At 52.3% G+C, this 25,267-nt stretch overlaps 11 protein-coding genes across 11 annotated transcripts; 7 read left to right on the plus strand and 4 right to left on the minus strand.

Annotated features, from left to right (window-relative positions):
- Positions 1–207: 207 nt before the first annotated feature.
- IAQ61_011664 (uncharacterized protein) lies at positions 208–471 on the plus strand (the record flags this gene model as incomplete). Its single annotated transcript, XM_066099297.1, has 1 exon — positions 208–471. One exon carries the CDS (start codon positions 208–210, stop codon positions 469–471), a length of 264 nt encoding a protein of 87 aa, XP_065950816.1.
- Positions 472–1,868: 1,397 nt separating this feature from the next.
- On the plus strand, positions 1,869–2,889 carry IAQ61_011665 (uncharacterized protein; the record flags this gene model as incomplete). The annotated part of the gene is made up of 3 exons (XM_003844191.2): positions 1,869–2,267; positions 2,506–2,606; positions 2,699–2,889. Exons 1-3 carry the CDS (start codon positions 2,095–2,097, stop codon positions 2,887–2,889), a joined length of 465 nt encoding a protein of 154 aa, XP_003844239.1. The 5' UTR covers positions 1,869–2,094.
- A 2,300-nt stretch (positions 2,890–5,189) lies between these two features.
- IAQ61_011666 (uncharacterized protein) lies at positions 5,190–8,283 on the minus strand. Its single transcript, XM_003844193.2, has 7 exons — positions 7,725–8,283; positions 7,511–7,592; positions 7,145–7,455; positions 6,067–7,091; positions 5,882–6,014; positions 5,748–5,823; positions 5,190–5,686 (listed from the first exon to the last, which is right to left on the minus strand). The coding sequence occupies exons 1-7, from the start codon at positions 7,858–7,860 to the stop codon at positions 5,662–5,664; spliced, it is 1,788 nt and encodes a 595-aa protein (XP_003844241.1). The 5' UTR covers positions 7,861–8,283; the 3' UTR covers positions 5,190–5,661.
- A 635-nt stretch (positions 8,284–8,918) lies between these two features.
- Positions 8,919–9,377, plus strand: IAQ61_011667 (uncharacterized protein; the record flags this gene model as incomplete). Its single annotated transcript, XM_066099298.1, has 3 exons — positions 8,919–8,956; positions 9,014–9,148; positions 9,284–9,377. 3 exons carry the CDS (start codon positions 8,919–8,921, stop codon positions 9,375–9,377), a joined length of 267 nt encoding a protein of 88 aa, XP_065950817.1.
- A 252-nt stretch (positions 9,378–9,629) lies between these two features.
- Positions 9,630–13,215, plus strand: IAQ61_011668 (uncharacterized protein). Its single transcript, XM_003844194.2, has 4 exons — positions 9,630–10,560; positions 10,607–11,028; positions 11,077–11,355; positions 11,407–13,215. Exons 1-4 carry the CDS (start codon positions 10,408–10,410, stop codon positions 12,680–12,682), a joined length of 2,130 nt encoding a protein of 709 aa, XP_003844242.1. The 5' UTR covers positions 9,630–10,407; the 3' UTR covers positions 12,683–13,215.
- A 219-nt stretch (positions 13,216–13,434) lies between these two features.
- IAQ61_011669 (uncharacterized protein) lies at positions 13,435–14,811 on the minus strand (the record flags this gene model as incomplete). Its single annotated transcript, XM_003844195.1, has 1 exon — positions 13,435–14,811. The coding sequence occupies one exon, from the start codon at positions 14,809–14,811 to the stop codon at positions 13,435–13,437; it is 1,377 nt and encodes a 458-aa protein (XP_003844243.1).
- Positions 14,812–15,451: 640 nt separating this feature from the next.
- IAQ61_011670 (uncharacterized protein) lies at positions 15,452–16,474 on the minus strand (the record flags this gene model as incomplete). Its single annotated transcript, XM_003844196.2, has 4 exons — positions 16,216–16,474; positions 16,135–16,155; positions 15,941–16,080; positions 15,452–15,846 (listed from the first exon to the last, which is right to left on the minus strand). Exons 1-4 carry the CDS (start codon positions 16,233–16,235, stop codon positions 15,452–15,454), a joined length of 576 nt encoding a protein of 191 aa, XP_003844244.1. The 5' UTR covers positions 16,236–16,474.
- Positions 16,475–16,505: 31 nt separating this feature from the next.
- On the minus strand, positions 16,506–20,058 carry IAQ61_011671 (uncharacterized protein). Its single transcript, XM_066099299.1, has 6 exons — positions 19,825–20,058; positions 19,514–19,718; positions 19,163–19,252; positions 18,747–19,115; positions 18,028–18,697; positions 16,506–17,979 (listed from the first exon to the last, which is right to left on the minus strand). Exons 2-6 carry the CDS (start codon positions 19,589–19,591, stop codon positions 16,799–16,801), a joined length of 2,388 nt encoding a protein of 795 aa, XP_065950818.1. The 5' UTR covers positions 19,592–19,718; positions 19,825–20,058; the 3' UTR covers positions 16,506–16,798.
- Positions 20,059–21,494, plus strand: IAQ61_011672 (uncharacterized protein; the record flags this gene model as incomplete). The annotated part of the gene is made up of 3 exons (XM_066099300.1): positions 20,059–20,554; positions 20,628–21,317; positions 21,371–21,494. The coding sequence occupies exons 1-3, from the start codon at positions 20,310–20,312 to the stop codon at positions 21,492–21,494; spliced, it is 1,059 nt and encodes a 352-aa protein (XP_065950819.1). The 5' UTR covers positions 20,059–20,309.
- Positions 21,495–21,897: 403 nt separating this feature from the next.
- Positions 21,898–22,914, plus strand: IAQ61_011673 (uncharacterized protein; the record flags this gene model as incomplete). The annotated part of the gene is made up of 1 exon (XM_003844199.2): positions 21,898–22,914. The coding sequence occupies one exon, from the start codon at positions 21,898–21,900 to the stop codon at positions 22,912–22,914; it is 1,017 nt and encodes a 338-aa protein (XP_003844247.2).
- A 588-nt stretch (positions 22,915–23,502) lies between these two features.
- TCA8 (Succinate--CoA ligase [ADP-forming] subunit alpha, mitochondrial) lies at positions 23,503–25,170 on the plus strand. The gene is made up of 7 exons (XM_003844200.2): positions 23,503–23,748; positions 23,804–23,832; positions 23,898–24,024; positions 24,079–24,141; positions 24,191–24,216; positions 24,270–24,352; positions 24,407–25,170. Exons 1-7 carry the CDS (start codon positions 23,591–23,593, stop codon positions 24,905–24,907), a joined length of 987 nt encoding a protein of 328 aa, XP_003844248.1. The 5' UTR covers positions 23,503–23,590; the 3' UTR covers positions 24,908–25,170.
- Positions 25,171–25,267: the final 97 nt, after the last annotated feature.

Below are 25,267 nucleotides of genomic sequence, written 5' to 3' on the forward strand. Positions count from 1 at the left end.
GGCAAAAACCAGGCTTACAGCGGTTCATCCCGGTGAATAACAAGGGCACATGAATCGAAGTTCACGTATTCGCATGGAACGAGAAAGAGCCGGGTTGTTTCGTCCTAGGCAACAAATACGACTTGGTCATGTGCTCATCAGCTTCACCTTGGCGCCTCAATACACCATCGTGGGACTCGTTTGGGCAGTTGCGCACCGAGCGTCAAAATGAACGGCGAAGTGGCAGCCCAGGTTCATCATCAGACTCGCACTACAAAGCCTTACGTCACCGGCACAACTTCGTCATCTTGGGAAACTGTCTCATCGAAGGATAATCGCTCAGAGAAGTGGGGTGGTGGAGACGAGACCTTTCCAGCGCCATGCATCTCACTCCAAGTGTACCCCCTGATCCATTCTGCCCATCTATGCTCGAGATTCTCGCAGGAACATTGCATATGCGAGCGAGCACAGAGTCTCAGACGCCTGGCTTGAGTAACCAGCCACGCGCCGTGAACGTGCGGCTGTGCGGTCTAGGACTCGTTATGGTATCACCAAGCCCGCAATCTCGCTAACTGGAATAGACTGGTCTTCATCAATGTGCGCCTGCATTGTCGCTACATAGTCATTTTGAGCGAGTGAAGCAGTGAGGGGCTGTCGACCTACAGTGCCTCCTTACGAGGCCTTGAGAGCACAATGATCAGAGATGCACTGTTAGTTCACGCCGTAGAAATAACGAAGATGCTCTCACTTAATTCGCATGTGTAAGACTGCATTAGATGAAAGCATGGGTCAAGCGAACGATTGGATATCTTGTAGGTACCACAACGCTAGAAGACCGCTGAAGCTCTCAAACCTCTCTACTCACTCTTAGTTTTCATTTCACGAGGAGCATCCATACTCTTTTCTCAATTAAACATCGTTTAGGTTACACGAATACGTCCAAACACTTCTCCGTCGGGTAACGCGATTCCCTATATCGGACCCCTTTACATACTGTGTGACCGTTCCAACCAACACTCCGGGCCTTCGATATCACATCTCGCTAGCATACAGGATCTGAGCCTATTGTAGGGATCACAGCATGCTGCAACAAGGTCTCTTCTTCACGGTGGTACAGTGGTGAAGGTGCATCGCCCCCGGCCCTCAGGTGTCCAAATTTTCCACTATCTGTGGGTCGCGTGCCGTGAACTTGCTTCTCCGTACACGACATTTATTCGAGAAGGGGACTGCCGTGTAACGGATAACCGGTCGTTCCTTTATTCCGAGGATGCAGGGAATCCGAACTCTACCGTACCGCTTCTCTTCGGCTCTTACGCCGCCACTTTCAAGGTCAATCGATGCATCGCCACGCTATGGCGAGAACGCCTCGTCTGTGACTGCAGGTCCGGCGCTCCTCTCCACCTCTCCTGCATGCACGCTTTGCTCATCTTAGTAAACATACGCGTAGTTGCACGGCGTTTGCATGGATTGAATGATTGGAGTCCTCCGATGACTGTGGAGAAAAGCGGACGATGAGAGCCCTCTTGCCTTGCCCCTGAACCAAAATACTACGTCTATCCGAAGCAGGGACTTGAACGGGCTTACCAGATATTTCACCTGCCTTGTGTGTAACCTTTTTGGCCGCCTAGGAACCAGAATACACGGCTAGATACTAATTGGGCTCCAATGACATATCTTTTTTGCAAGGTGCTATGCTGAGTAATGTTGGCCCATATGAAGAAGTCAATACTGTATGATAGCATAAGAAAAGACAACTTTATATACGTCAGAATATTATGACGTTCAATTGAGTAAGCGAACCTATAGCTTGGATTCGGAGATAAGCGAGCGCTGGGCCCTGCTTGATTCAGATAGATTGGTGCGATGACACTTGACAACCATTCGGAGGCGACACTTGCAAGTTGTACATTCGACCCGAGGAAACACGAGAGCGAGGTGTATAGCGCATCCCCGTGCCCACGAAACGAGGGAGAATCGGATTGTTTGATTCGATATCGGTGGTTGACCTCTGGGATGAACACAAGCTGAGTGAAATCATAATGAAGGACTTCTCAATAGAGCATTCAGCTTTGAGCAGTCTGCACTGACATCAAACAGTCCCAAGGAACGTTTTTCATGATTGACTGGTTCAAGAATGCTTTGCTGCCTCAAGTGGCTCCACTCCTCGCAACCGTTATCGTCTGGTTTCTTCTCAGACACCTTTCTTTCATTTCCAACCCCCAGTTCGTACTCCTCATGTTACCACCTCGCCGGATAGTCTACAAAAGCAGGCCTGTAAACTTTCCAGAGTATGTCCATACGACCATGCAGTCATCATTGCATGAATTTCATATCCCATTATACTTTCGCTTACTCCTAACTTTTCCCCTCCACTTATCGCCTATTGTCACCAATGACTCCCCTCGAAATCCAAGGCAGGTAGTATCACCACTCGCTAACGCAACGATATTGCAAGTTCCAGCCTAAGCGACTCAATAATCCCACTGGGGCAAATTCTCTACAAGTGAGATTATTACACTACAGCAGCATATGTCACCAACTGGCCTCGCTTCCACACGGCAATCCACGTGGCTCCGTTGAGACGATATTTCTTGCACCATGGAACACGGAAGTCGCGTATACCACACGTATACGCGAGATTCCGTATTCAAGAGGGAGATTAGGCAGTGGGATGCATGTAAATGCTCTCGATGAATTCCTTTTACATGATCGGCATCAGCATCGTTCATCGGCATGGGCACCACCAGTGCCACAACGGACAAGCATAGCACGAATCCCAACCCCATCTACCTAATCCAGAGAGACGTACACGTCGTGGCAAACGAGAACGATCAGATACCACTTGTGCACCGGCCGATAGGACACCCTGGACCGTTGCATCGAATTGGATGTCAACTGACGTCTAGCTGATATCGTGGTTGGCCCGACCCGAGGACCCGCTGCAAACACCATGGAGCTGAAGAGGTGGGCGGCAGTGCCATGGAAGTGTAGTCAACCATTTCAAAACGAGTTGGGTTCTCAACAACATGTCGCGTGTACCATGTGTCTGGGCGGGTGCTTTTCATATCAATTGTTCTCGGGTTGATGCAGTTCTGGCCACAGTAGGGGCGCTAACAGATGCTGCTAACACATGACCCGAGAAGCGGCGAAATTTGGTATTTGATATCGACCCGCAAGCGGCGTACCTGGCGATCGATTCACTCTACTGATCCCCAAGGTACTGTCATCATGTCGAGTGCCAAACACAGACATGTCCTTTGCGGTTCCAACACATGATCAGCATACCTAGCATCATTCTCCACTACGGTAAAAAATTGTTTACTGTAGAATGGTACGCTAGGGGTTTACTATATAGGTGTAAACTGACCTCGTGTATACCCGTAAATAGGTTTAAAGTGGTGGTTTACTTTTATTATAGGTGGTTTAAATTAAGTATAAAAAGTAGTTTTATATCTATTATACGCTATAATACCTAACTAAGACTAAAAGGGGTAGAAAAGATTAGCTTCACGCTATACGCATATATGACATAATAATGAGTTATAATATTTTTACTAATAGGAGGTGGTGATAATAGAGGTGGTGGTGATAATAGAGGTGGTGGTGATAGAGGTGGTGGTAGAGGTAGTGGTAGAGGTGGTGGTAGAGGTGGTGGAGGTGGTGGTAGTGATAGAGGTGGTGGTGGTGGAGGTGGTGGAGGTGGTGGTGGTGATAGAGGTGGTGGAGGTGGTGGAGGTGGTGGTAGAGGTGGTGATAGAGGTGGTGATAGAGGTGGTGAAGAAGATTAAAGAAAGGAGGGGTAAAATACTTAAATAGTAGGAAACTGGGTATTACTACGTAATACTAGTAGATTAATAGAAGTAGAAATAAAAGTAGTTTACTTTTGTGGATTACATGGTATAATAAACCCTATTTAGGTTTACTTCTTCTACCTAAACCACTTCTTAGTCTACTTTAGATAAATATGGCTACTGTAAACCGGTTTTGTACCGTAGTGCTCCGACTCTTCACTATCATTGCAAGAAATCAAATCCCAACAACATACCTAGCACCCACCCACGCCCTTCTCTTACATCAACCACCCCACCCCATCTTTCAAACAAAACATCCCCAGGTCAATACCCAAACAAAGTGAATCTCCTCCTACCTAAGGGCAAAACCGCAAATCCACATATCCGCCGCAGTACGGGGCTGGGATACAGGTAGTGATGGAGAGTAACAACACTTGTACATATAATATCGTACGCGCTAGAAAGCAAAAATTGGATATCAAGATTCAACGACAATCATCTTTTTCGCGCCTATAGAGCCTAGACCAAACCACATGCGCCTATCAAACAACCATACTTACTGAAAGAACATACCCACCAACCCGCACCCTGCAAAATCTCAAGCACAACACGCAGTTGACCAGATTGTAAAGGATGTAGGTAGCTAGTTAGCACAGTGACACATGATCCGCGTCTAAAGACTGCAGAGTACAATTACGTACGGGAGAGAAAAGAGCAGGGGCTGAACTTTGAAGTAGACTTTGAAGTAGACGTACCGGTACAGCGCTGGGCTAGCCCGAGATTTCTCTCCAGTGAAAACGGTACATTAAACCCATCCCCCATCCGCATCCCCATCCCCATCCCCGCATACTTCCCCTAGAGAACCAGAAAATCAAAGAGAAAACCCGCGCAACACGATCTGCCCACCCACTCTCCTTACACACAGATATGCCAAAAAAAGAAAAAAACATACGGGAGGCCATAAATTCCAAGTATCTGTTTTATGTTTAGGAGCAAAGAAGAGAAGAGAAGAGCAAAGAAGAGAAGAGAAGAGCAAAGAAGAGAAGAGAAGAGCAAAGAAGAGAAGAGAAGAGCAAAGAAAAGGAGGAGTTTGGGAAGAAAAGGATGTGGGATTGTATGTATACTGGGGCTTTTAGGGGAGGTGGGAAGGAAGGAGTTGGAGGAAGAAAAAGAGAGAAAAAGTACGACAGCAATACCAACGCAGCCAATACAGCATTTACCCTGATATCCCCCCTCGAAACAAAACAACCCAGTCAAACAAGCCAACACAACACCACACAAAACACAACCCAATGATTAACAAAAAAATCCAACTTCACAATCAAAAAAGTACGAATTTTTGTTTAAAAACACCCCACCAAAATACACACCCATTCCCAACCTCCCTTCCACAACCCCCTCTCACACATCCCCCCCTCCATCCCCTCCACAACCCAACATTTAACCCAACATTTAACCCAACACACACATCATCAGCACACAAGTCATCCCAAGAGAGCAAAAAAGCCAACTCAAAGAATACCAAATATAAATGGAGACATAACAAAGGGCCCCGAAAAATAAAATAAAAAACTCGTCTCCTAGATAACACGGCAATACAAAAGTATCCAGGGACCCAGCATCCCCACCAACCCCCCATTCCTCCTCGCGCCCAAGTCCAGGTAGAAGAGAGAGAGAGAGAGAGAGAGAGAGAGAAGAAAATAGCTCGTCATCGTGTGTGACCCATGGCATTCAGCAAGAGCAGAAGAGAGACCCAGACAGGGTAGGGCATATTGCAGGTAGCGACGGGGTGATTGTTCTTCTTCCTCGCAGCTCCCGTGTACCAAGGGAAAAGTCACTGCATCGGCGGAGAGCTGCAGGCAGAGTATTCGTCGACCGAGGGAGGAACAGACTAAGGTCCAGGATACCTGTCGAATCTACAGCGTGTTAGTACAAGTGTTCTTGAAAGCGGACGAGGGGGGTGGGAATAGGACGTACCGCCAGATGCGTGCGCGCATGTCGCCACTGCCTGTTGCGAAGACACCGCCTGCAGGGCTGGGAGCAACGGAAATAACTGGAGATCATTAGTATGTGATCGGGAAAGGTCGCCGTATGATGACACATAGACTTACCGGAGTTCTTGTGTCCCTGAAGCATGAGTTGGGCAACACCCGTGTGGGGGTCCCAGAATTGAACGCCGCGATCCTTGGAACCACTGAGGACCCAATCGCCATGGGGAGTGAGTGCGACACTAAGCACAAAGTCCTACATTTTTGTCAGTCCGTGTCAGCGGGAAAAGGCATCCACTTGAGCATACCTTATGGCCTTCGAATGTACGAATGCACTTGCCACTGGGAGGATGGCCTGGAGCGAAGCTCCTCGAGGTGGACAGTTCCCACATTTTGATCGTCTTGTCCAGACTGCCACTGACTAAGCGGTTGCCCGAAGGAGCAAAGGCCACCGAGTAAACGCTGTCCTTGTGGCCCTGCTCGCCTTCGAGGCGTACGACCAACGCACCCGTCTGGATATCCCACACGCGAACACTCTTGTCCAAAGATCCAGCAGCGACGAAAAGGTTGTCAGGGGAAATGGCAACAGTCGTGACGCCGTCCTCGATGGAGAAGTTGGAGACTTGGGTGTTGGACTCAAGATCCCACAGACGAACACTACGGTCACCACTGCCCGAGGCGATGAGCTTGCCATTCCTAGCAAAGTCCAACGAGTAGATGTCCTGCTCGTGTCCGGTGAACTGGTGCTTGATGGTACGGGAGTTGATGTCCCAGACCCTGATGACCTTGTCTTCGGCACCCGTCGCAAGGTATACGCTGTTGGGGCTGAAGCAAACGCTCCTGATGTACAAATCGCCGTCTTCAGGCAAGCTGCCATCCTGGAGATGTGCGACTGGGTTTCCAGAGTCCACCTCGAAAATCTGGGCCGAGCGGTTGCAGCCCGTTGCGACCAATCGCCCGTCCAAACTGAAGCGCACGCAGCACACGACGCTCTGGTGGGGTAGATTGTGGATGAGATCGACGTCCAAGACACGTCTCGAGCGTGGGTTGAAGACGGCAAACCAATCATTGCCCTCCTTCTTCAGGTTGTCTGGCAATTGCTCGATATCGAGGTCAGCCAGCACATTGCTTTGGCTCAGTGGGATGTTATTCGGGGCCATGGGGGCACCGTGCGGGTGGTGGGGCGGAGGGGTCGGTCGAGGAATGGCGGGCGAGCCAGGGTATGGGCCTGGGTTGTTCTGCTGGGGGGTGGCAGGTGCTGGAGGACCACGTCCAGGACCACCCGGGCGCTTCGCACCAGGCGAAGCCGTGGGCTGCGGAGGTTGTCCATAACCTGTCACAGATTAGCATCAAACCAGGCAATGATCTAGCCACCACAACGTTTACCATTTACGGATGGCCCAGGCTGATAGCCCCCAAAGTGCTGAGGGGGACCCGGCGGCGGGTTGAGACCTGGCGGACCCTGGGGCCCTAGGTGTGGAGGCATGCCCTGCGGCTGCTGCGGTTCCTGGGGAGGAGGAGCCAGTCCTGGACCACCTTGGGCAGCGCTGCCTGCCATGATACCACCAAAAAGATTGCTGGGTCCATGACCGATCTGTGGGGGCTGGGGCTGCGAGGGACCATGGTGCTGCGAATTCTGGCTGGGCCCGCCACGAGCCTCGACCTCACGCTCCAGCTGGGCGATTCTGTCTTCGTACCTGCGAAAAGCTGTCAGCCAAGTGGAGGCACGCCTCAGACGCGATGCATGCTCACTTTGCTTTCATCTGGTTGTGCTGCTGCTCAAGCGAGTAGACCTTGCCGCGGATCAGTTCAATCTCTTGAATATGACGAGTGACTATTGATGTGATGGTCAGCCAAGTTTCTACGATTGCGCGCGACACTGTTTGCTTGTGTTGCGCCCAGGTCCGCCAGCTGGTGGCGCCATGCGCGGCGAAGCGAAGCGACCGCTATACCGAGTTGTACTCACTCTGCCCCTCGTAGTCGACGCTGCGCTGAGATTCGGTCTCGAATTCAGTTCTGATGCTGTCGAGCAGGTCGTTCAGACGCTGGCTGGGCCCGCTCTGGGGCCCGCCCATGACGCGGGGAGGGTAGCCGTGATTCATGGCCACGGGATGGATGCGTTCGGCCAGGATGACGGATTGTTGGGGAGGTCGGGGGAGGAGTGGTGGTGATGGTAGTGGTGGTGGTGGTGGTGGTGGTGGTGGTGGTGGTAGTCGTATGCGCTGTTAGAGGGAGGGGGGTTATTGCGACGGTGGTGGTCAGGGTGCCTGACTTGGGCGCAAGGCTGGCAAGGCTGGACGGCGCGCAGCTATCACTAGCAGTCGCAGCAACAGCAGCAGCACTAGTAGTAGCAGGTAAATGTAGGGCCGATGCGGGTGTGGAAGCAACAGACGGTGAATGGGATGGAAGCAGGAGGAGGAGGAGGAGGAGGTCGCAATGTCCTGGCGGTGCGAACTGGTGATGGGTGATGGGTGATTTGGGGGGGGGGGGAGTAGCAAGTGTAGGCACAGTGGCTGGCTGCTCTTCTCCTCTGTGGACGAGGTTGAGGGAAGCGCGACTTTCTTAGCGGAGGAGCCAAGGGTGGGTCCCATTGCCCGTGCGGTGCTGATGCTTGGCCATGTATCCCAACGTTAGACCGTCCCTTCTAGAGTAGTGCTTGTACCGGGTACATAGATACTTTACCAGGGAGTCAGTCGTACAATCGTCTAGGGAATCATTGTCTTTGGACCCAGCCGACCGCCGACCAGAGAACCCAAACAGCAATCCATCCATCCCGTCCCATCACAATCCACACACACACACACACACACACACACACACACACACACACACACACACACACACACACACACACACGTCATGGCCGTCCATCATCCCTCATACCCTCATCCATCGTCCATCATCCATCTACCTTATTCCATCCATGTCGGGTAGGTAGGAGTACTACTGGATAGGGCCTACGCCGGATTGTTTCGGTTCTTCGTCACGTGGGAGGATCTTGCTCCCGAGACATGGTTTTGCAGTGTACACACTGTATATCGCACGCGTAACATGCACACACATGACTCTACGCAAGCAGCCACTCACGCTCTTGATCACCTGATCCCGCACCCTCTCCCCACCGCCTTGACATGTGATAGCTATGGAGATATGCTAAACCATGGCTACAGGCAATAAACCGTGGTTTGCTCTACACAGGTACCCTAACTTCAAAAAACGTATCCATTCGACTTTCTATCTCTAACCATCGAGTAGCCACTCCGTGGGCCTTGGCTGCACATGGGCAACCGCGTCCACTCCCCTCCCCCCCTCCTCCCACCACAACCGGCTTAGCGCTTCCGCCTGCCGTTGCTCGCTAAGCAAGCAAGCCCACATCACCCACCCGTACTTGTTTGTATCTCTACCTCTTTGTATCCATGTACCTGTTTGTATCCTTGCACCTGTCCTATGTATTGCCACGCCCCTTGGAATCCATTCATTGAATCATCCAATCCAAAGCACGTCAACTGATCTCTCTCCAACCAGACGTCGTCGGCTCCTGTTGCACGCCAAATCACCCACTCAATCCATCTTTCCTACCATCACCACCCTTTTGTCGTGCCAGCAGCCTACTACCTGAATATCAATTCATTCATATATATATATATATATATATATATATTTCCTACACACTATCTCACAGCTCGCGTTGGCTTGTGTTGGCACACTCGATGACTTGACGACGGCTGCTAACTCACTCCTTTCAGCCTTCCCTCCTTGACCTATCACATCACGACATCAACACTCACCTGGACCCTAGTCACTAAGCACTTCTTCCGTCTGTCCAAAGTGTCTGTCCACCCAGCTATCAATCACGATAGTTACACAATGTGATCAATTCGCCCAAGAGCCACAGTCCGCTCACTCCCCACTCACTCCCCACGCAACCCACAGCTTCCAGTCCCTCGACACCCCCCACGTGTCCTGCAGTCATCCATCGGTAGAGCCACTCGCTACCATTCGCAGAACACAGAAAACTCGTTCATGTCAAACGACCCGCCACACGCTCTCCCTGTAAGACGCCAGCACAACGCCTCCCAAGGCAACTTGCCTTCCCTACCGCTCGACGCTGCGTCGGATGACGGTCTGATGTGCTTCCCCACGCTCGCTCCTTTCCATGAGTAGGCTAGGCCTTGGCTCACACGCCCACGCAGTTCCCGAGCTCCTTTCAAGAACATCATCGTGTCACCCCATTTCCCCTCCCTTCAGGCTAACGACGATACCTCACACCCATCGCCACAGCCCACGTAGCCTGTGGTACCCTGTCATTCAATTCACCGCCCGTTTCCTGACTTGAATTGAAAAAGAGCATGATGATGATGATGACAGGAGCTATAGCGTCGCAATTTCCTTCCATCATCGCCCCCTCCCGACAGTCACAGCATACGGTGGAGCACGTGTGCAATCAGAATGGTGCATCTTCAAAGCCACTGCAGTCACAAAATTGGTGATCTGGCAAATCTCTGGTTGCCTATAAAGGGCCATGTCTGCCTGCACCTTGACATTTGGTTCTCTATTCTACCCCACGACTCTGATTCTACCCAATAGTCTCTCGATAGTACTGTATCCTGCTATTTTTCAGCTCACATCCACTCGAGCTCACCTATACAATGTCTTCATTGGCCACCTTCAACCTTGAAAGCTCTCCAGAGCGTCCCGTTTATCCTGGCCATCGGCATACGGCCACACAAGAGTCTTTTAGGGCAGCGAATGCAATTGAGAAGAAGAGGGCCAAGAATGGCATCTCGTTTACAGGCATCGAGGTTTGTCTGGAGAACGTTGCAGATTTGGCATAGCTAATTCTCTCAGGTCTTCTATGTCGGTATCTCCATTTCGCAGAATGAGAAAGGAGTATACCGGTATGCGATCGTGCTACATGATGGTATCGAGAGGATTAGCTATTTCAGCGAAGACCTCCTACTCGGCGGTGGAGCAGACTCTAGCGCATCGTCTCGGAGCGGATCGAGAGCTTCTACACCACCAACTACTGACGAACTCGCACGCTTCATCAAGAAAAAAGTCACGACCTATCTCTCCAATTATAGAGATGTGCATATATCTAAGCCCGTAGGTGCCGGTTTGACGGAAACTCTTGCGAAGCTGAGCCCTCAACTCTCTGTCGACTTGTGGCGTAAGCTGGACATAGTTCCCTTCATTTTTGCGCCCAATCGAGGACCCGCCGTCATGGAATTAGATGAAGAGGCTGATCACATGGCTAGGAAGACTGTTGAGTAGGTTCGCGCTCTATTTGGGTTTTCAACATGCTGACACACTGATAGGCACTTCACCGTTACAGGGGATGTACGCATCACATTTGGACACCGTCATGAGGTAGAAGTCGACTCCAAGGGTCGAGCACAAATGACCAATATCGAGAGCTACCTTGATACCGTGAATCAGCAGACTACATGGGCTGCTACAATGAAGTACGCCGAGTCTCTCAAGCGAAACAACACAAAGATCGCATTCTTCAACAGTACTCCTCAGGGTGGTGGAGTGGCCCTGATGAGACACGCACTGATACGATTTCTACGACTCATTGGTGTCAACTGCACTTGGTATGTTCAGATCCTACTCCATAGTAAAATTCCTCACTAACATAGGGCCAGGTACGTACCCTATGGCCGACCCAAGGTATTTCGATTCACCAAGGACAATCACAACATCCTTCAAGGTGTGGCCGAAGATAATGAGCGTCTGACCGACGAGCGAATAGTCGAGCTGGACCAGTGGACCTTGGAAGAAGCAGAGCGCTGCCACTGGCTGGAATATGGTGGCCCACTTTCTCCACGCGACAGAGGTGGAGCTGATGTCATCATTGTGGACGATCCTCAGATGCCCAGCCTTGTGAAGCTCGCAAAAGAGCGTGACCCTACGCGTCCTGTTCTCTTCCGCAGCCATATACAAGTTCGCGCTGACCTTGCTGATCGGGAGGGCACCGCGACCTCTGAGGTCTGGAATTGGATCTGGAACCATGTCAAGGACTGTGATGTATTCGTCAGCCACCCGGTTCGTGCCTTTGTCCCCGAGGTCGTGACGCAGGAGAAGGTGGGCTACCTACCCGCGACCACTGACTGGAAAGATGGCCTGAACAAGCGTCTGCGCACCTGGGATAGTCAGTACTACATGCACGAGTTCAAAGCCCAGTGTTTCAAGGCCGGTATGCGCCAGCTTGTCTATCCAGAGCGTGACTATATTGTACAAATCGCGCGCTTCGATCCTGCAAAGGGCATTCCGGACGTTCTCCAGTCGTACGCCCTATTCCGCCAAAAATTTCCCGTTGATACTCCCATTAAAAATATCCCACAGCTAGTCATCGCAGGTCACGGTGCCGTAGACGACCCAGACGCTACGCGCATCTTTGATGAAACGGAAGCCGCTCTCAAAGGTTCCTATCATGAATACAAAGAAGACGTCGTGGTTATGCGTCTAGGACCCTCTGACCAAATCCTCAACGCGCTCATGAGCTGTGCCAAAGTCGCTCTCCAGCTCTCTACGCGCGAGGGCTTCGAAGTCAAAGTCAGCGAGGCTCTTCACCATGGTACGCCCATCATCGCTACAAAAGCCGGCGGGATCCCACTGCAGGTCCAACACGGCCAGTCTGGATTCCTCGTTGCACCCGGTGATGCCGAGGCCGTGGCCAAGTACCTGCACGAGTTGTTTGCCAACCAGGAGCTTCATGTGAACATGTCGGCGTTTGCAGAGACGCATGTTAGTGATGAGGTGGGCACGGTTGGCAACGCTCTTGCATGGCTTTATTTGGCGGATTCGCTGGCCAGGGGCGAGACGGTCACGCCAAATGGGCAGTGGATCAATGATATGGCGAGGGAGAGAGCGGGACTGCCATATCTTGGGGGGGAGACGAGGTTGCCTAGGAAGATCTAAGGGTGACTGATAGTACCTTTAGCACGCTTGAGCATGCTGAGTCTACTGGGAGAAGGTAATGGCATTATCGTAATCAAGCAGATGAAAGATGAGTACTGAATGATCAAAGAAATGGGGTTGCGAAGTAGTCATGCAGGATACTCTGGGTATGTTTGAAACAGTAGCGGTATCCTAAATCTGCATGCTATGGTCGAAACAAGATCATACATGCACATACAACCACCCCCTCACGTCACGTCTCATGCCTCACCAGCACCTCCTCATGCGACTGTTTCCCAGTCATGCCATCCTATCCCTTGATGGGACTCCCTTTATCTTCCCAACCAGCGCACCCACATGCACATGCTTGTGATATCTCGTGGTCAGCGTGGGCGCCTTCGCGCCAAGCCTTGAAGATGTCTACCTAGAAGGCCCGCTCATAGGTACTGGGACCTACTGTAGGGCCCAGTCGTTTAGCATACTGTGTGACCCAGGCAAATAACTCTGGCTCACGAATCGCCCGGCTCTTTCTCCAAAATATCTCCTGTATATAGGACACCAACACTGCGGCAAGGTTTGTTTGTCTCCATCAATAGTGGCACACCTCTGGCACGTGACGGTGCGTGTGTACCGGTACTTTTTTTTCTCCTAAGCCATGTCGGGCTAGGTAGATGGGTCCTACCTAAGCGAGCGGTTGCACCCGGACTTTCTTTGCATCAACTCTTTCGTTCCAACCCCAGCATAATCAGCGACCCCCCCTCCCCTCACAAACTCTAAAGAATCAAGTCTGACACATCGCCTCTATTTCCGTTGCCTTCCGGACGGGCATCCTCGTCGTCACACGTCATGTCTATGGCGTCTGCAAACCGTAGGATTCTGTCTCGCATCCAGCCCGAGCGCATAGCCTCGTGGCCCGCCTCCTGGGGCAGTTTCCGGCCATGTCGGACTCGGGTGGCGATGTGGCAGTCGCCGTGTAGGTGGGAGTACTGGAGGCAGTCCGGGTTGGCTTGACATTGTCTCCTGCAATCTGCTGCCGAGTCTGTCGGAATGGCGTCGCCCAAGGGCTGCGTGTCGCTGGAAAGATTGTCCCAGCCAGAGACGTCGTCGTCGCTGAGTTTGGGGACTATGTACTCCCGAAGGATATGTCTGTACTGTAGCTGCGCACCTGGGTTCTGGCGCCGCCAGGTCTGCTCAAAGGTGTACAGGTCGGCAATGGCGTCAACATGCATATGATGATAGGAAACCGGCGCAAGGCACCAGAGAGACTGGTTCTCCGGTAGAGCCAACGGGTCGACCTCTGAAACTGGTTCTCTCTGCAACGAGAGGGCCCTTTTGAATGGTATACCGGCATCTTGCGCCAGTTTGCCCAGCACAAAGTCGCCCGCCCATTCCTTCACCGTGAACCGATCATAGTCGTCCAGATATGCGTTTCTATGCTCCACAATCCGCTGCAGCGCAGGCTGGGAAAGAATAAAGCCAGATCCGCCGTAGGCAAAGGGCACAGGGCTTGCAAGATTATACATGCGGCGGCCAAGATACAGCGCCTCGCTCGCATCCATCGTAGCCAGGTAGTCGATCAGATTCGGCCACAGCAGATAGGTGTCCGGCTCCACAAAGACATACCACATCGCATTCGGCCGATGGCGCAGCGTCTCCTCCATCATGGGCAAGAACTTGAACCGATCTAGCTTCCAGCCCGGATTATCAGACCCCTGCGCACTGCTGCCTTCAAACGTCGTATTCGCCAGCCCTTCCCTCCCCAGCTGCTGCAAGTGTCGATAGATGGCAAAGTCGGGCTCCCGCGCTACGAGCGTCTCGTTGACGTGCTGCAGCACATTGCGCACCACCTGGCCCCGCACCGTCTCTTCGTAGTCGGAGAAGATCAAGAGGTCAGTCAAGCAGCGCAGTGTTGTGTCCAGTTGCACGGGTAGCTTTTGGTGGATTTCCGTGGCCCCGGTGCGCATGACGACGACGATGTCGTCGAGGTTGGGGGACGACGGACATGGCGCCTCGTGTCCGCCTGGCACGTCCAAGGACGGTGATAGTCTGGAGTTTTCAGAGTGGAACAAGTAGCCGAATGTCAAGAGGTTGGTCAAGAGGATGACCAACACCTTGTATCTACGCTGTTGTCGCCTAAAGCCAGTGGCCATGGCGTGCCGGCTAGGTATAAGAAAAGAAATGGAACGCGAGGAACGCGAGGAACGCGAGGAACGCGAGGAACAGGTGAAGGGAAAGTTCTCATCTGCTGTCTTTCCTCTTTATCTACTGTAACCATCGAGGCCGCCGGGTATGGTTCGGATTTGATGGCGTACCCCATACTTTTTCCCTGCAAGTAGCGCGAACCCGTGGCGTGATTGCTTTGTCTTTTCTTCTTTGCTCTATGCCATGCTTAATCAATTTGGGACGGATAGGCATGTTTGGAGTCAAAAGTATGACAGGGGTTCAAAGGTCTTTAGAGTTTTGACTGTTGTGACAGATTATCGTGGTTGCCTGTGTCGATCTACAAACTTGGTAACTCGCGCGGATAAGGCCCAGAACCGGAGGCCCAGAACAGGAATTATAAAAAAAAAAAAGAATACAAACAAGGATGGGACAAAGAGTTGAGTGGATAGAATGGCATCGATACTGGTGCGTATACTATACAGATTGTTGTTGAAGCATCGTCAGAGGACTAGAACCACCAAGGCTCTTCTTTCTCTCTCTCGCGAGGCTTCTCCCCAAACGCACATTCGCTCTTGCTCTTGCCCAAATGAGCAAAGACAAAGTGCCAAACACCTCCCCCAAACCCATCTACTCGTCCTTGACACCGCCACGGCCAGCCCGCTCCGCAGCCTCGATACTCTTCTTATCCGTCTTAATCTCGCCTCCACCCATAGCCCCCATCATACCCCCGCTCGCCTTCCAGGGCCTTGCCAAATCGCCCGTCGCCGGCTGTCCAAGGAGATGGACCTTGACGAGGTTCCCTTCAAAAGCGCCCTTGAGCGGGATAATCGACTGAATGAGCAGCGGGTTTGTATATTTGAAGTAGAGATGCATGACAGCCATCATGCCCACGCCCATGAGCTGGGCCTTGAACAACTCGCGCAATTTGGACAAGTCGTATGCCTTGACCGTCGTGGCTACGAATTTGGGCTCTTCGCCGGATCCCATGGGCGCGGGCTCGACGTACTTTACTACCGTCATGTCTGTCCGTCTTTGTTAGTTGGTGTTCGCTCAGGATGTCTCAATTGCAGCAGCATGGCTGGGCGATCAAGCGTGACGGGTGGGGGCGGTGCGTACCATTCTTCTTGTTGATCTGGGCCTGGACATAGAGGTAGATGCCCAGAATGATGGCGTTGGACGTGATGTACAGCGCGCGTACGGCATTGAGGACGGTGGGATTGTCAAAGGGCACCTTTTTGGAAATCTGCATAAAGGCCCTGTGTCTGGGTCAGATGTCTCCTACTGCCCTGTGCGGCCATCACACGACGTACAAGATAATGACCAGATTGGTTCTGCGCGGTTGTGTTAGCCTTGCGAAAACTCGAGGGGTGGTGTCCGGGCAGAGGACATACATTTGCGGACTGATGGCCATGATGAATTTATGATGCGATGGTCGCAGAGCTTGGCAGGTGGGCAGATATTGGGGCTCAGAGTCCGAGATGGGTGGTGCGGGCACAAGTAGTGGAAGTGAGGGTGAAGTTCAACGCGGACCGAAGGCTTTTGTCGTGGGTGAGGCGAGGGTCATCTTAGCGCGACCCAAGAGGCCAGGTTGCCTACGGCTGTCTAGCCACAACAAAAACGCCGCCCTTCTAGATACGTCTAACGCCTTGCTCTGTACACCTTCAAGGCTCATCACTTTCATCCTGTCATCTCCCCCTCTAGTTATCTGAATTCACGTTCAAATGCCATAGCTACAATTTCAACATGCTCAGTAACAGTGCTCGTCGAGTGAAGTCCATACATAGACTGTGGTATCGCAACTGATCTTAGCGTGCCGTATGCCCTATCCTGATGTCTAGAATCCTTCAAAGCGTATTCAATATGCCAAACCCACCCTTGATGTATGCTATAACGCCTCGCTAATGCATCAAATAATCCCAAACGCGTTTTTACATACGAGCAACGACCAAGACCGGTTCGCTGCATCGTCCTTGCTCACATTACTAAACATTCCCGTTCAGGTCGGTTCTTGCTCTTGCTCTTTCCCTTACCCTTTTCCAAGCTAGAGCCAGCATCCCGGCTCTTACTCCTATTTTTGTCTTTCTTCTCCTTCTTGCTCTTGCTTCGTGAGACGCCAACATCCTTCTTCTCCTTTCCACCACTAGGCCCTGGTTTTCCATCCTCCAAAGTCTGCACTTCCTCGATAACTATCACGGGATCTTCGACGGCGGTATCAATCGACAAGAGCTTGTCTTTACTGGCCCGGCCTGTCAGTCGAGATATCGTGAGTGACAATCGACTCTCATTGGTGGGACTCCCTGTTCGACTTCTGTTACCACCTGTCCATACGCGAGAACTCCGACGGGATGCTGATAGGAAGCCAGTTTTCTGGTCGTCAGGTGTAGGCGGTTCCGTTCGGCCTCGTGAAGCACTATATACGCTGCCCTCGGCATCTTCAATCGCAATGCTGCTCCGACCATTACTTGAAAAACTTAGTCGTGTGAAAGTTTCCTCTGGAGGGGTCGGCTCAGGGTTCAAGTCCGATGGCGTTATCTTCTCACCGTCACTAACAATTTCTGGGCCAGTGGTAGACGCAGATGCAGGCGTTGATGCCATAGAGCTCAGTGTCTCTCGTGACGGACCAAGAGGAGGGAAGCCGGATTGTACCTCTGCGTAGGACGGAGGATCGCCTCTGGAGGCAAGTTCTTCGTCGATTGGCTGGACCTGATAAAATAAGAGATACGGAGACTCCTCGCGCAAAGCCTCCTTGATATCGACCTCGGTGACTCGCGGCTCAGAGAGATCATCAAAGCGTAACCAGGCCTCTGGTGCATCCTCTTCGTTTGTGTGCGAGGTGCCCGGTCTCTCGTGGCAGTCGGCTCGGACAAGCGCTATGTAGTGTCCAGAGTCCACGGAAACCCCGCGATGACAGACTACAGACTGGAGAACGAGCTTGAAGTTGCCAAACAAGGGACCTTCTTCCTTCATCCTATCATCCGAGATGAAGTGAGGCAAGCCAATCTCCAGTGGAATGTCGATATATGTGTCAAGACGCTTGGGTGCGCCATTTGGAAGCATGGTGTATCGCTTCAGGCAAATTCCCAGGACAGGACGTTTTACAGAGAAGTGCGCGGCTACCTGGGCATCTGTCTGTGGAACATTATCCGTATACCAAGCTGAATGAGAGTTAGAAAAACCCAGACGAATTTTTTAACAAGACGTACGGATGAGACTGAAGAACTGCCAGGCTGGCATCAGAATCTCCTTTCTAAGAAGTGAGGCTGATCGGGGCCTACCACCAGAGCTGTGATCCAACATGTCCTCCAAATGTCTTTTCTCATCAAAGTGGCTGGCTTCCGGGGACTTGTGAGCGGGCCGTTGACTGAAAATGCTATCTGCGCGTCGCCTGCCGCTGAGTGTTGGTCGTCCAGAAAGTGTGGGGGTCGAAGGGCCGAAAGAGGTTGGAGTAGCAACAATTGGTGTCGTGGGTCCAGCAAGTTCGACGGTCTCCACATACATGATCTCTTTTTTCTCTGCATCCTCGCTGAAGAAGTCATCCTCTCGTGACTGGATAGAAGCGATTGTATTTTGACGCTGCAGGTATCGTTTCACTTCAATACGGTTGTTGAAGTAGGTTTCAAGGCAGTCTTCCAGGCAGATGACATGGCCACCCTGCTGCTCTGGAATTGCCACTTCAAGCAATCTCTCATTGACGAATTTGTGGTCATCTTCCTTGTCCTCCCGACCGGTATGGTATATATCCATCTTCAGGGTAAGCAGTGGCAACTCAAGAGTACCTGTAATAAATGTGAAGGCCTCGGAGGCGTCTTGTTGACACACCAAAGCAGCTTCTTCCCATCCACACTCGGCCAGAGAATCCTGAAGGTGCTTGGTCTGGTGCGCATATCAGTAATGCAAATGTGCGGTGGGTCCATGAACAAACCAATTCGACTTGTATGAGCTGCCCGGTCCTCAGCAGATTGACCCAGAGTCTTAACGTTGCTGCGAGTTTCTTCCTCGGTTCGTCATCAAAATTATCGTAAAGCATGGCCTCGAAGCTGTCCAGCCGGGCAAACATGGCAAAGAGAAGAGCATCCAAGTAGCAAGTGACCATGTTACGGTTGATGGCTCCCAGCATAGGAACTCCCGGGTTGTAGTCCTTGACTTCACCCTCGATGGATTCGTTGGCGAGCAGCAGAAGATTGTATGCCTTGTCAATGTCCTCGGGGTACCACGAGAGCGCATGGTGCACCTGTTCTTCACCCATGCTCGAGATTCCAGCGCCGTGCAGTCGCGAGAGGAGCATTTTGACCTGGTCACATGAATACAGCAGCCCTCGCCTTTGCTGGAGCAACGTACCTTCTTGTCCGCCTCCTTGTCCGCGGTAGTTTTTGCGTCTTCATTGGTGAATATCTTGTAGAGGTCGGGGGGGATTTGTGAGGGACGTGACTGTGGGAAGACATGGTCAGAAGGATTCGAGGTGGAAGAGCAGATTGTATCGTGTATAAGAAATGCATGGCATGGCGTCTTTTGATGAAGGAATAGTAGACTGTCTAGTACAGATGACCGCACCGCCGACGGAAGCTTATGGAATAGCAGCTCAAGAGTGCATGGCTTAGGCCGCGGAGAGGCAGATATGGAAATCGAGATATCTGGAGAGGATAACAGAGGGCTTGACGAATCAGCAGACGAAGGGGAAAGCAGGCGTACTTTGTGGTTGGAGCTCTTGGATGCGCGCTTCTCATGGTGCTTGTCTCGCCGGCTGAGGAAGCGCGAGACGCCGTTCATGGTGATTGAATGCGACGTTGACACCCATTCAGGGAAGAGAGAGAGAGAGAGAGAGAGATTGAGAGGCTGAGAGAATGCCCTGGCCGCCAGGTGGGAGCAAGACAGGCGGCAGACTATGAACAGGCAGCTGTCAGCAGTGGAGCAGGCAGTCAGCTCAAGCTGGAAGTCTGAAGTGGGGACGGGGGGGGAGGGGGGAAAGAAGGCAGGCACAGGCGAGGATGAGGCTATGTTACCTTTAGTGGGGGGGGGGAGGGGAGGAAAGAGAAAGGGCTCCGGTGTCCGAAAGGTTCAGCCAAAGAGGGCGATGACGTGCGAACGAAGGTTTCACCGGGAGTGGCGGACGGATGATGGAGAGAGGCACAAGGACATGGCTGGTCATCCGAGTTGTCAAGCTCTTGACTTTGACGATGCAAACCACACGCTTCAAGCGATCCGGTCAGTGCAGTTGGTAGTAAGTACTTTGGCGGTAGAGTAGAGATAAAGTCAACCAGGTCTCGAACCGAACTTGGTGGTCTACTCTAGTTACTCTACCTAACAAGCTGCGGTAGTTCGACCCCGCCTATTGGCTGCGGCACGGGGAGGCCCCTAGTAAGGGCCCAAACTGATCCCTGCCAGCGCTCGCGCATCGTCCAAAAGTCCCTCCGTCGACAAAACGAGACTTTTTCGGTGTTGCCTGTGTTGCTGCTGCTGGCTATCCACGCCCTCCACGCTTCCACCCATGCCCGCCAAAGCCATGGCCCTACGCGAACTGCCCATCGGGGCAGTGATGGCGCTGTCTAGGCCCGCCGTCCGCATCCTCCCCTCCGCCATGCGCCGCAATGCCTCGACCAGCGCCGTGCAGGACCTGGAGCCTTCATCCTCGCTAGAGGTGCCACTACCAACCCCAGACCTGGTCAAAGACTACGACCCACTCGCGCGGAGTAAACTGCGCAGGAGAGGGAACAAGCAGCTTCCACCAAGCAGGTAAGGGCATGCTGGCGGGCCCGGCCCCCAAAGAGACCCTCACAGCACACCGGGGCTCACAACATTCACTCAGGTACCAATATCGCTCGCCCAAATACTACCGTGGCCCGCTGCATCCCCATCAGCCCCCGCCCAAGTCAGACCCGTCGTCTCGCGAATTCCAACCGGGCCCCTTCAGCCTGCCCCGCCTGGAGCAGACATACCAAAGTACCATTGCCGCCGACCTGCTTACCCTCACTTATCAGCACTATCCTCCTGGCTTCAGAGCGCCCAAGACGGAGCAGAGACTGCGAGAATGGACAGGTGACTCGCCATACTACAAGAACCGCCCGCTGCGGCCGCCACGAGGAAAGGGCGAGGTGCTGCGCTTGCTCACCCCGCCACGCACCTTCCGCAACATTCCCAGAATCACCAAAGTCACCATTCACTCCATGGTGCCCGAAGCCCAAGAGAACAGCGCCCACCTTCACGTGGCTGGCATGATCTTGCAGGCAATCAGCAACGTGCGTGCCGTGTCGCACAAGGCGAGACACAATGTCGTCGGCTGGGGCCTACGGGAAGGCCGATACGTCTCCGCCACGGTCGCGCTGGAGCGAGAGGATGGGCAAGACTTTCTGGCCAAGTTCATCGACGTCGTCTTGCCCAGAATCAAAGAGTGGAAGGGCGTGCCAGGCTCATCGGGAGACGGTCATGGCAACATGAGCTTTGGTCTCACGCCAGATCAAGTGGCTTTGTTCCCCGAAATAGAGGTCAACTACGACGCGTATGTAATGTCTATACTTGGCCATTGCCCACCCACACGCTAACAAAAGACAGATATCCTCCCAAGATGATTCCTGGTTGCCATGTTACCATCGGTACAGACGCCACGAACAACAAAGAGGCTCGTTTACTACTACAAGCAATAGGCCTGCCGTTCTATGGCAAGCTGAACGACTAGAAGAGTATATCTGTATAACGTCTACCAAGAAACTGTAACTTCTGAGAGGATTCACCAACCGCCTGCTCTAGGCCTTCCTACCTTGTGCCCGCAGACAAGGCAGTTGAGTCCGACTTCTTTGTTGTCTCAAGTACAATTGTGATGTCTTGCACCTTTGATCTCTATAGCCGTGGCGGCTTTGTTGTGCACCCTTCTCACAATGCGATTGTTGTCTTGCAGCATTTCGCGAAGCAGACGTGAGTTTATTTGCTCTTGAAGGGCCCTGTTTCCATCCAGAAAAAAAAAACGCTCTTTCCAATCATCTCAAACGCTCTTTCCCATCGATCCCAAGCAGATTCTCTTCGCGTCTACCAATACTTTCGCCACCCCTGCATTCACTCTTATTCCAAACCTGTGCAGCATCATGCGCTCTACCACCACTACTCACCAATCACGCAGATCTGCAGCAAAGCAGCCTGCAGGTGTAACAAAACAGGTCCAAAAACCCTCACGCAAAACTGCCAGGGCATTACGAAGTCAGAGTAGTTACTTCTGGTGTACTTCCACCGATGGCGTTGATCGCCTTGCAACTTGTAGCAGCACGAACTCCGAAGTTCCGCGACATATTAACGACTACACGCTCGACCCTAGCCTTTTCGCAAATCACCCCTATCCAGCCACGTTTCCCCCAGGCGGCTCATGGCCGCCCCAAACAGCTCAGGACATCCTCCATGCGGTAGGCTACGAATTCAACAGCTGTGTTGGCGATCGTTGCTATACCGACGACGTCTGTGAAGAGCCATACTGCGACCACACATTCAAAAACTGGAAGCAAGCAACGCAAGATTGGCAGAAGTACTTTGAATTACGAAAAACAAAAGACCGTGGCATTGGAGTCTACACGAAACGAGCCTTCAAGCAGGACGACGTCCTCGGCTGGTACGCAGGCGAGATCATGCCCAGCGAGAGCAGTCGGTTCGACAACGCCTACCTCATGGAAATCCCAATCGGCAAGTCCGAAGAAGACATGGACCAAGAAAATGCAGGTTCCGATTCCGACAGCGGCTATGGCTCATCCTGCTCCGAGTCCTCCAAGGCTCCCTCCATCGCACCCGTCGAGGAAACAGTCATGATCGACGGCGAGAAAAACGGCAACTGGACACGTTTCATCAACCATTCCTGCGCACCGCACTGCGATTTCCGCGTCCGTCGTGTCGGTATGATGAGAATTATGACGGTGGAAGCTATTCGCAATATACCCGCCGGCGTCGAGCTCACTGTCAGCTATGGGCTGTCGTACTATGGACCCGAGTCGAATAAGATTTGCTATTGCGGGACGAAGAAATGTGTGAGTAGGGACAGGAAGGCTAAGACGGAAGACAGGCCGCGGCCCAAGGAGAAGAGGAGGGTGAAGAAGTGTAAGCGTGTTGCGCCGCCGTGATGGGAACTGGGAGTGAGTAATGGCAAGTTTTTTGGGGGTCAAATATAATAAAGCGGGTTGTTTTGGTAGCGATGCTGCTTCTTGTGACGGTTTCGTGGTACCTAACAATGTACCCTGTTATCCCATACCCATTGATCCATTACCTTGTTTCTTCGTTAGCGGTCATCTAGTTGGAAACGAAGGTATATTAAAGGAGTTTGTCACGCACAATGTATTTTCAAAAGACATGACATTCTCCATCCCTTCAGCTCAAGACACACCCCACTAACACGTCTCAAATTACTTTGACATCCCAGCGGTGGAACTTTCAACAACGACTCTTATCCTTCCAAAAGTCCTTTGTCTTCAAGATGACTTTAAGCTTATCTAAAGCAACTCTGTCACAATAGAATCTTTTCTCATCCTGATAGAATAGATGAACTAGAGAAAAAACGGCCGTTACGGGGACATTGCGGTATATAAAAGAGCGATGCATTTTCGTGGTGTTGTCGGGCGCGGACGGAGGTTTGCAAAGATATTCGGTGATTGGTCAAGTCCCCCGAAGAAAAGCCGCCGTGTCGCAGCTTCCTGTTCGCTACTTACGCTACAGCCAGGCCCTTCCACAACCCGCTGCTCAACGACAATCTACTCCGCCCTATACCGCCAGCTTTGCTTTCGTGACCGCCTCCTAGTCACGATGCAGGCAATCCGACAGCCCATGCGCTCTGCGCTCTCCAAGGCCGCGACGAGGCAGTATGCGACCAGCTCGTCGCAGTATGCGGAGACGATCAAGAACCTCCGCATCAACAGCGAGACGAAGGTGCTGTTCCAGGGCTTCACTGGAAAGCAGGGAACGTGAGTACACGATGCGGTGCGGGGTATTTGAGGGCCAGAGCTGACCACCAGACAGCTTCCACGCACAACAAGCCATCGAATACGGTATGCGCCCAATCGCGCTGCGTCTGTTATTGTCGACGGGGAACAGCAATTGACACAGATCGCAGGCACCAAAGTTGTCGGAGGCACCAATCCTAAGAAGGCGGGCACCCAGCATTTGAGCCTGCCCGTCTTCAAGAACGTGGCCGAGGCCATCAAAGAGACACAAGCCACGGCCACGGCCATTTTCGTCCCGTATGGCACCGCCCACATCCATGTTGGGCGCAAAGAAAACTAACCATGTGCCAGACCGCCAGTCGCTGCGGCGAGTATCGAGGAGGCCATTGCTGCAGAAGTCCCTCTGATTGTGACGTAGGTATGCTTATCAACTTTGAAGTCCATAGAAGCTTACATTGGGCAGCATCACAGAAGGTATTCCACAACATGGTAAGGACAGAATGCACATACGTGGTACTGGCTTGGAAATTGACCCGTTATAGACATGGTTCGCATCACAGACATGCTCAAGTCGCAAAACAAGTCTCGCATGGTTGGACCCAATTGCCCTGGTATCATCGCTCCCGTAGGCCAACCCCACCACAATGCAATGCCAGTCGATGTCGCTGACAGATCCTAGGGTCAATGTAAAATTGGTATCATGCCTGGCTTCATTCACAAGCGCGGCCGTGTCGGTATCGTCTCCCGCTCCGGAACCCTCACATACGAGGCTGTCAACCAGACCACCCAAGCCGGACTTGGCCAATCGCTTGTCGTCGGTATTGGAGGTGACCCCTTCTCCGGAACCAACTTCATTGATTGCTTGAAGGTCTTCCTCCAGGATGAGGAGACTGACGGCATCATTATGATTGGAGAAATCGGTGGCTCGGCTGAAGAGGATGCCGCCGACTTCTTGAAGGAGTACAATACTGCCAATAAGCCCGTCGTTAGCTTCATTGCTGGTATCTCTGCGCCACCAGGCAGGAGAATGGGTCACGCGGGTGCTATTGTCAGTGGTGGAAAGGGCGACGCTAATTCGAAGATCAATGCTTTGGAGGCTGCTGGTGTCGTTGTGGAGCGCTCGCCCGCCAAACTTGGTTCCACCCTGTACGATCAGTTTGTCAAGCGCGACTTGATCTAAGTGGCAAGATCGAGGATTGTTAGTTATGGATGCATCAAAGACGACTGCGAGCGAGTGAAAGCGACTGCTTGGGGCTCCGAGGACTGCAGCAGCATTGTGACGAGGCCGTTTATTGTATATTTGGTCAAACTAAAGCAATTCAAATCCGCAACCATTGGTATTGCGTGCGCATCTTAGCATGGCTGTACCGTGCCCCTCATGCTGCGAAATTTGTCGTTGTACGCTAAATAGTCAGCCACGTTTTCTGAGGCTTCACATGCACAGATATCTGCTAGCATCCCTGCCGGCGTTGGTCCAAGCTCAAACATTTTCCCCCCCAAAAGTAAAGTTCCCCGCAAACCTCCGAGCAGGCATTCTGGC

This window comes from Plenodomus lingam, assembly GCF_022343315.1.
Source record: "Plenodomus lingam strain CAN1 chromosome Unknown scaffold_20, whole genome shotgun sequence".
NCBI lineage: Eukaryota > Fungi > Ascomycota > Dothideomycetes > Pleosporales > Leptosphaeriaceae > Plenodomus > Plenodomus lingam.